The sequence below is a fragment of the Solanum dulcamara genome, chromosome 12 (genome assembly GCF_947179165.1).
Source record: "Solanum dulcamara chromosome 12, daSolDulc1.2, whole genome shotgun sequence".
Taxonomy (NCBI): Eukaryota; Viridiplantae; Streptophyta; class Magnoliopsida; order Solanales; family Solanaceae; genus Solanum; species Solanum dulcamara.
In genome coordinates, this window is record NC_077248.1 from 64,395,239 (window position 1) to 64,405,757 (window position 10,519).

General features: G+C 28.2%; 1 protein-coding gene across 1 annotated transcript; it reads right to left on the reverse strand.

Moving 5' to 3' along the window:
- Window positions 1–458: 458 nt before the first annotated feature.
- Window positions 459–3,958, reverse strand: LOC129876516 (expansin-B3-like). The gene is made up of 4 exons (XM_055951969.1): window positions 3,661–3,958; window positions 2,813–3,113; window positions 1,841–1,970; window positions 459–952 (listed from the first exon to the last, which is right to left on the reverse strand). Exons 1-4 carry the CDS (start codon window positions 3,815–3,817, stop codon window positions 755–757), a joined length of 786 nt encoding a protein of 261 aa, XP_055807944.1. The 5' UTR covers window positions 3,818–3,958; the 3' UTR covers window positions 459–754.
- Between the last annotated feature and the right edge of the window lie 6,561 nt (window positions 3,959–10,519).

The following is a 10,519-nucleotide window of genomic DNA, read 5'->3' on the forward strand; positions in this document are numbered from 1 at the left end:
TAAATCTATTCGATAGTCGATATGTGCTCAAATTTAAAACATAAGTTTCAACTATCATAAAAAAATAATTTCTAAAAATGCTAATTCTCAAAACGACAACTACTCTAACAAACTCATTTTGAGACAATAGTGTTTTGCCAATACTTTCAAGTTTTTTTCAACAACATTCACTTCATTTAAACTCATCTTTTTATATGGAAAAGGATCGCTCTTAAACTATGTGATACTTTGGTTCGAAAATACATCTGTTATTAAAAGTTTAATCCAAAATCCCCTTATTAATAATTTGACCCAAAATTTGAAACAAAACAAAGCTACCCAAAAGAGAAGAAGATAAGCCTTCCTACATCATTCATTTTATTTTTATATATTTTAAACAACAAAGCATAAAATGTAATTCACTTAACATACAACTCAAAAATAAACATAGGAAACCACTTTAACACACACACAAAAAAAAAACATAAAGGGCTCACTCTCCTTTGGAGAGGGCTACTACTATTAACAAACCTTATATTAGCATTTTACAAAATAATAGGAAAAAAAGAAACAAAATTACATCAATAATAAAGAAAAAAAAAAGAATGAGCATTGGATACTTATTATACTAATCCAAAGGCTGATTTCCCTTTTTTTAAAAATACAAGCGATTGATATTGTTATCGAATTTTTAATATTTTATTTCTTCTGAATCTGTCGAAAGAGACGGATTCAAGATTTAAAATCTATGTTGTGATAGAAGTCAAAAAAAAAACTACTTTAAGAAGTTAAGTCGAGATGTATATGTGGCCTTAGGAGTCCATTTACTTGGAATAACATCTCTAGCTGATAGGGTTCTCCTTTTGGATAGTGTTGTTAACTTCACTGAAAATGGTCCTTGTAATGGTCCACCAATAATGCACCAATTTGCACCCCATAAATGTGTCATGGTTAACCATTGATTTGACCTTGCCTGAAAAATATATATGAGTAATTTAGTCAAAATATTACCTCTTTTATAATTAATAATATTAAATATTTTTTAATAAATATATCAAAATATTAAACGACAGATAAAAATGTCATTTTATCATATTATTTTATTTTAGGACATATCCCTTGATATGATCAGTACACGTGTCATACTATCGGGCAACAAAACTTACATAAAAAGTGCAATAAAAGTATGCACTTATTATTGTCTCACTAATGCAAGAAAAGTAATAAAAAAATAAGAAGAGGAAATATGTCATTTTGCACTATATGGTTGGTTGGAAAGGTTAAGTCAATTTTGTATATTATTGCACTTGTGAAAAAAAAAGAAAAAGAGCATGTGAAGAAAGTGAAATTAGATGGCAAGAAAATATTGCATGACAAAAAGAAGATATTATATTCTATTACCAATGATGTGTGGTGTATATTAGAAGAGATAATAATCAAAAAGTTTTAGAATATGAAAATTTTATAAATTTAAATTCGAAATTTTACCAAAAATCATTTGAATTACCATCTATAGATTCTACTTTGTTATGGTTATTACTTTACAATATTTACATGTTTGAGTTAAAGATATTGATTCAGATAAACCATAACTTATTATATAATATCTCCGCCCATATTATAAGTATAAATTAACATGTAGTAACATGTTGCTAGACTTATTTATCAGCTAATTAATATTATCTTTTGAATTTCTAGTAATCTAAAATTAAAAGTTAACTCTAAACATGATCGAGTTGAAGTTCAATGCTATAATGGTGTAGAAAATATATACTTACATAATTAGATTATTTATAAGATAAAGTGAATATATTTTACACTATCAGAGCATATATAATATAAATTCGATTAAGATATGTACCTCTCTAATATGCATGGATCCAATATCACCATCTCCATCCTCAAATTCCACCAAAAGAGAGAGCCAATATGCTGTTGATCCTGCATTTACATGAAATGCAATGTTTTGTCCAGGATATTTACAAGGAGTCCTACACCCACAAATTCAAAGTTAAGTATTTTATTAATAGAAGCAATAAAAAATTAAATCTCAATCGATCGCTACAATAATGTTGCTCTATCACTAACAATATTTCATGCCATACTTAAATTTTATTTCATAAGTGGAAGTGATAAAAAGTTAAGTCTCGATTGCTCTAGGCAGCAACAGACGATACCTCTTTTTCGTATTTAAATAATTTGCAAAGGATTTCATTGGTCGCTTGATGAAAAAAGAGAAATAGTAATAGAAAATATTAAAAATTAAAAAGAAATATATAACCCCATTAAAGTGACTGAAGTGTCATGTCAGTTTGTCACTACTTTTTCAAAACTTTTAAAGAAAAATTGTACCGTGTACTTTTGTTAAATTAATTAATTAATCAACCACTAACCATAAATTGACAAAACTGAAACTGCAGTCTGTTACTATTACTCCACTATTTTATTTTATTTTAACAAAAAATAATAAGTCTAGAGTGCTGTATTTTTGGATAATATTAGTTTATGTTTAACTAGTTAATCTAAAAATGACATTTGTTAATATTAGAGCAGTCATTTGTATTTGACTAAGGTTATAAAAGTATTTAGTGGAAAAAAATATACACTTTTTTCTAACTTATGAAAAACAGTTTCTGCTATTATCAAAATCCTTAACTTTTTTTTTTCTTAAAAAACTTCAAAATAAGCACTGTTAATTTTCTAAAAGCTTAGCTAAATGAATTACTATTAGTTTCAAATTACAAAATTCAAAAATTTATTTTATTTTCTTTAAGTGTTGTAACGAATCATATTAAGACGCATAAAATAAAGCGAAATACTCATTATGACTTACTTGCGGTAAATGATGAATATTTTACCACGGTTGCGGAGGTTAGTGTTACGACCCGAAATAGCCATGCGTCCGAACGCAGACCCACTAAGGTCGAAGTGGACTAGACCTTTAGTTAGGGCCGGTGATTCGTCGGTAATAATAACTGTCACGGCCCGTTTTGAGCAAATAGTCTTGTCCAAACATCTTACTTTATAGCAGGCGCCACAACCTTCGCCCTTTTTGAATAGGGCTGAACTCACGGCCCCAACTCGGGCCCTGAATGGCTTCACATCTACCATCGTTCCGTACCCGCATGCTCCACCTACACCAAAATTCCATCATTCACAACCAAATTAAGATATGTCGAAGTTTTCTAGTCATAAATTTTTGATTCCACTACAATTAATAAAAGCTAGATTTTATTATATTCCCATTGGGCCGTAATGCATGACCTGGGAAGCACGTTATAATGCATTTTTAATATCAAAAAATTCCTCATTAATTAATTAACTTGTGTCTCCTTATATATATAGAACCAATTAGAAGTAGATGTGAACAAGGGCTGAACTTGAATTTTTATTAAGTGAATTTAAAATATAAAAAGAGTAAAGAGAATTCAATAATTGTTCTACTCACTTTGTCCCGATTTATTACGTGACCCTGTTTGATTTGATACAAAATTTAAAAAAGAAATGAATACGCCTCTTGACTGAAAAATGTGACATTCATTTTGAGACAGACTAAAGAGAATACTATCACATCCGTATCAAATTCTCAAAAAAAGAAGAAGAGAATATTTCAACATCATCATTTGCTGTTAGTATTTTTGAAGAATGTGAACAACATAGAGTATAAGACTCGAAGCATACCGTCACTACCATCTCCGTTAGGACTACCATACCAAGTAGCGGAAGCAGAGTGCCAATGTGGGTTCGCAGCACGTCTGAGAGGGCCAGCCGATGCAACGGCTAAAAAAACCAGAATCAATGATACAACATAACTAAAAAGACAATTACTAGAATCCATAATGTTGTAAATATTGTATAGTACGTCCTCGGTTTCTCTCGTCCTTTGCGGAGAAACCGAGGTAGTAAGATTGTAAGAATGGAGGAAGAGATGGAGTGAGTAAGAATTTAGAACTAAGAAGAAGAAGAAAGTTTAATTATCAATTTGGAGATTTTATAGCTAGTGTAGCTATTTTTATAAGGTGGGAATATAATGGTTAGTGGAACTTTTAGGGTCCATGTGACCTCTAAACGGACGCAGCAAATTCATCTGAATTTAATATTTTTAGTGTGAAATATTAATTTAAGTAAAAATATACTAAAAATGTAAGAAATACAATGAATTCAATATAAAGAATATTAAAAATTAAAATTACAAAATTTAAATTCTAAATTCATGACGATCATATTATATTGGAATGATTTGTATTCATGATGGTGCCACCATGAACTTTTTTATATATAAATAAATGGGGGCCAGCGACAGTTAAGGCGTTAGAACAGCAAGCTAAGTATAGTTCTTGTCAGTTGAGGGGTCAGTTTGTTTGTTTGTTTAGTTATAGATATTATACTGAATTAATTGTCATATTCAACAAATAATAACGAGTCGTTTGGTAGCTGATTAGAATTACACATATATTAATTATGGATGAATTTATATATTATTTTATACGTGGATTAGTTATTCATGTATTAGTAATAGATGTACTAGTTATTCCACATTTTATCCTACATAAAATAATATATAAATTTCCTCATAACTTATACATGTATTAATTACGCAAATTTCTAAATTGTCAAACCAAACATAATATTAACTTTATACATGAATAATTTATTTCCTATCAATCTACCAAATATCGTATAAATTATACAAAACTTACTACATAGGTATAACGTGGTACTATAAAATACTTGCTCAACGGTCAGTATTTAGGGGCATACTGGTCATTTGGTGAAAAGAATGGAGTATTCTACCGTTATTCTTGTTTGTTTATTGGTTTTTGGGTGGATTTGGGATTTTTTATGTACTAATTATAATCCAGATTCTGCGCATAGCGAGAGTTTTAGTGGCACTGTTTTTTTTAAAACTATAATTGGGATCCATATTCTTTGGTTTCATCTTAAAAGACAAAGAAAAAGTGGGTAAGAATCTTTTATTTTTCAAAATTTGGATCCAGTAATATAACAATTAGATCAACTTTTCTTCATCCATTTTTGTCTTGCTTTTTACCTCAAATAAACATTAATAATTGAACGTTCTTTTGTCTAATGGTAATGAAAAGTGACTTTCTACCGACATGATTGTGATGAGATGATTAAGATTTTTTTATTTTTTAATAAAATGTTTTCATTTTAAGACTCTAAAGTGTATATATATTTTAAATAACATATGTATTTCTGTGTTGACATCCTCAGCAACCAAGGTAAAGTGGTTCTATCGGTTGATTTAGCGTTCACGAGTGGATATTTAATGGACTCATCTGTGTTCGATTTTTACATTTTCTCAAATTTTAATTTTTTGACATTTTAGTAGTTACAATCCATTTTTGTTTAGATTTTTAGTTGTTTTTTTTTATTTAGTTTTCATAGAATTGCACTTCAAATTTTGTTATAAGTAATTAACATGTCTATGTTATTATTATTTTTAAAAAATATATAATTAACACATCTATATTAAAAAATTACGTGTAAAATAGGAGACATAAACTTAAAATTTTTAATCATACAATAAATTTAATATTAAAAATTTTAAAAAATTAAACACATAAAAATTAAATTTTAAATCCGCTTACACATAACATAATTTTATAAAGTCATCAAAAGTCTTGTTAGTTATTTTGACTTTCAGAATATTATTGGCTTTATATATATTATTGGCATTTTCACGTTCTATCTTTCACTTTAGGCATCTCTTTAGGGAGAACTTTATCTCATGTGATTGACACCTCTATTAGCCTGTTATATATACTGATTCTGTTTTTTCATGACTTTTGGGATCTTGGACAACCCATCTTTGTTCAAAGTCATACCACAGAAATTGTCGTGACATATTTTATTTGATTTATTTAATTATTTAATATATAAAAAGAGAATACATATAAAAAAAATTCAAATTTAAATCAAAGATATCAAATCAAAACATTTTATAGAAATAGTCGAGGTGTTCAGTTAAAACAAAGGCTTAATTCAAACATTTAAATGAAATATTTTGATAAATTTAAGGACCGATTATGCATTAACATAAAGCTTTTGATACTACATTAATAACCAATGGACGACTCCTTACCTCCAAAGGCTATAGCGAGATAGAAAGAATGTCACTCACATAGTGTGGGATGCAGTGGAACTGTTTTATCCTTAATTAGAGATCTCGGGTTCGAGCTTTGGATATGAAGAAAATATTATTGGGAGCGCCACCCTCGAATGAGCGAGATAGAATTTAGTCGGAGCTCTATGAACTCCGGACATTGAGTGAAAAACAAAAAAAAAATGAGATAGAAAGAATGTTATTTTAGGTAATAAGCGATAAATAGATAGATAACATTCTTACATCATTAATTAAAGGTGTTGAGTTTGAGTCTTGTATATGAAAATAAAAAATCATATTGAAGAGTATTTCCTCCTTTAGTTGTCTTATGCGACATATATGAATCAGAATTAGACGAATCATTCCCAATATAAATATTAGGCAGCAGATAAGAATAAAATGACTATATTTCCTCATCATAACATACACTAATTTTACTACTAATTAGTAAATGGAACTCGACATATATACATAGTTCCGCTTAACCAATAACCAAATCACAAGACAGGCTAGGAGCACAAACATGTGACGGAAATATTCATAAAACGAAAAATAAAAAAGTACCACATAAATTATTAAGACAGAAACGACGAGTAACAAATGTGTATAACCAAAGTTGTTTCATCCTTATTTTCTCACCTATGAAGAATTAAAATTACAGCAAGAAAAGATAGTAAGTGGCATAGGCGGAATTATTTAGGCGGAGGGTGGTTTATTGCATACTTTTCGTTGAAAAATTATGTGATATACAAAATTAAATATTAGTTATTTATGAGTATATATTTTGATTTTACATATTATTAATATAATTAAGAAGAAAATTTATATATCGTTCGATAAATTTATTCCTACAAAAATTTATAATATAATTTATAATAATATAATATAAATTTATATATCGTTCGATAAATCTCATAATCTCACATTTTAATAAATCAAAATGATAATTAATATATATAGATCATAATCGTTATATCAAGATTGAGAATATAAGTACATTTAATAATTTAGAGAATATGTTTTTATCAGTCAGTCTAAAATATCTATTTCTACTCTATGCCGTTCAATACATACAAAATGCACTAGCACGAAAAGTTAGAACTATATCATTCTCATAATCAAGATAAATTACATTTAATCTCATGCTACAATCTTTCTGATGGTTTGTCCGAATTCCCATCTACGATTGTGAACTATAACTTTTAACTTATAAGAACCGATGATTTAATCTTCTCTGTATAAACTCAAACTCTATACACCAAATCATCTACTATATAAGTTGAGGACACATATATGACAAAATAATCTATATAATATAATATTTTATTAAATTAAATAAATAAATAAATAATTATTCAATAAATAATACAATATCTAAACGCATGATTAACAGTATATATTCTAACAACTCTAGCCTTCGAAGTGTAAGAATTATATATTAGGGTTGAGGCAAAAACATGCCTCGTGCGTTCCTTATCTATCCAACAAATGGATCACCAATCACACACACACTTCATAATTATTTTAGGCAAAAACATGTCTAACTTTTACTATATTCAATGATTGACACGTTATTATGTTCTTTGCACGAAGTGGGAGCGACTTTTTCTTTAGAAATAAGAAAGAGAAAATCTACGGTTCGAAAGAGTAATAACGAATGGACAATATTTTTTGTGTTTTAAATTATTTATCGTATTTTTTATTTATGCACTTTTAAAAAAATATATTGTTTCTTCTATTTTAATTGATATGATATAGTCTAGATTTGAGAGTTAATTTTTTCTTTCATTTTGATCGTGTATTCGAATATACAATTCTTAACAATTTTAAAAAATAATTAACATATACTTATAATCAAAAAAAAATTATTTGACTCTCGGAACATAAATTATGTCATATTAATTAAGATGGAAGGAGTAACTAATTATGAAGGGTGTTTGACTATTTTAATTACCCTTATTTATGTTTTAAAATATAATTTTTCTTCATTAATTTTTACTCTATTTATGTATCATTAACTCATAATTGAGGTATTTATAATGAAAAAAAAAACAATTACTCTAAGGTAAAATGAGAAAAAGAACTTTTAAATTTTAACTTTTTGCATAACATTTTTAAGATCATAAGATTAAAAAATATTTTAGTATATTTAATATATCTTTAGTTTAACACTACAAAATTTTTATTTTTTTTAAATTTTTTTTGTGTCAATTCAAAATCGAACAATCAATTTAAACTGACGGAATATATATAATAAACCTTCTCAACATTCCAAGGAATTATATTATGCACTTCTGATATTTTCTCTACAATTTATACTTTAAAAATATAGATTATGTACGTAGTACACGTGTGCAGGAAACTGATAAATACTCCGTCGTTCTAAAATAATTGTGACGCTTTGATTTTTGAGAGTTAATTACAATTCAGATATTCAAAAATCATACGAAAAGTACTATAAATTATAAAATCATATCAATATAATAAAAAAGATAAAATATTTTAAAATATTAATTAAAATTCATATAATTTGACTCTTAAAAAACATTATGATAAATGTTTTGGAACGGAGGGAATATTGAAAGAATCTAAGAACCTGATTCTTAGATTGTAGTAACACAGTAAAACGATATTCACAAACACAATTGTTTATCGTGTAAAAAGCTCCTTGCTCAAGGGAGCAAAACCTCACGCCCTACAGCTCGTAGGCTTTTCAGATTCACTTTATATATAACAAGAACAAAGTTTCAGATTATAACTTAGCAATCTAAGGGACTAACTTTAGTACCTCACCTCAATAGTCTTCTCAAACTATTTCGTCTACTCTCCAATAAGTCAAACTCGCTTCTTGTCACAAACTTTCACAAACACTCAACTTTTAATCACACCCTAGAAACTATTACAACTTGGTAACTATTTCGGCAATAGCTTTAGATCAAGATGTTTTTTCTCCTCCTTGTTGTTTTGATTCGCCAATTCAACTTTTTGCAAAAAGGTGATTTTTACCCTATCCTTTTTGTTTTATATATATAACACATACTTTCTCCTTGCTTTAGTCGAATAAGATACTGTCTCCTATTCACAAATTAATTCCATAAATAATTTCCTTTCCTCTTTTGAATTGGACTCATGTCCTAGTCCTGCTTTTTCTTTTTCAATGATTTTCTTCCAGCCGTCCAATGCAATAATATATTCCAGCTATCATATATAATATATATAATAATATATTATTTATCTATCGCTTCTGTTTCATCATCAGGAACCTGGTTCACGGTTCTATCATCAAAATCATACAATTCACAAATATATTGGTAGCTATGATGTATAGGTTAATTAATTAAGTAGTACAGTTAAAGATTACATTGTTTATTAGTCCTACATTATTAGGATACCCTTAATTAATTTCATCAATTCCATAAAGTTAAGATTTTCTGTTAGTTATACAGTTATTTTAAATACTTTATTAAGAGTAAAACTCTTAATACACCGACCCTAAACCAATCAAATAACTAAAATGCGTAGCTTTTCTCTACACGTATTAAAGTAGAGTCTATGGTATAATCAGATCGAATCACGCCAATGTTATGAAAGTTTTTGGATAACACCTTCTATCAGAAATGGAAAATTGGCTATATATGAAGATTCTGTGTGATCATCTTCGTGCTCCCTAGGTGCAGGAAAAAAGGTGAGCTATGCGCCTTCTTCAAGATATCATGACACAAGTCACTGTCTTGAGGAAACACATATTTGTCCCCGGAATAGAAGTGTGTCATTCTGGCGAATGAAAACTTTATTCTCGATTTTACGAGAATTACTTGAATCCATTTACAATCTCGAGTTTCCAGACACATCGCACTTTCGCCGGGGTCGAGGTTTCCACTCCGTCCTGTCCTAATTTACGTGATACTAATAATTTCGAGAGTAAAAATTTTTGTTTGTAAATTCAATATAGAATCTTTAGAATTTTTTAAAAAGAACATTATTAAAGAAAAAGTCGTTCAATTCTCAAAATTTGACTTGAATATACAATAAGGTCTTGGTGTTGTAATCGATCAACGAAACCATGCGGTATTAGATCAAATAGAGGGAGTATCTGTTACAGACTGTTAGTTAAAGTACCAAATCTCTATGATTTCCTTTCAGCTTATAGAACAATACTATAAATCAATCATTTCATATTTGAGGTATCCTTGTAGAGTTATAATTAGAAGGATCAGACTCAACAAATAGATGGACCCGTATGGTCATAAAAATTATTTATTTATTTTTGAATTAAGTTTTCATTTTATTTGAAATAAGTTTTCATTTTACTTGATCCCATCTCCTCTTAATCCAAGTAATTTTTGAGCTGATAAATGACCCTCGTATATATTAACTCGATTCATTTTAATCCATTCATATTTAGCTCAAAGT

Coding starts and splice junctions, on each gene's coding strand:
- LOC129876516 (XM_055951969.1), bottom strand. CDS start 3,817: ATGGATTCTAGTAATTGTCTTTTTAGTTATGTTGTATCATTGATTCTG. Junction 1,971..2,812: donor ATATTCATCATTTACCGCAA/GTAAGTCATAAT, acceptor TTGTGGGTGTAG/GACTCCTTGTAAATATCCTG. Junction 953..1,840: donor GATCCATGCATATTAGAGAG/GTACATATCTTA, acceptor TATATTTTTCAG/GCAAGGTCAAATCAATGGTT.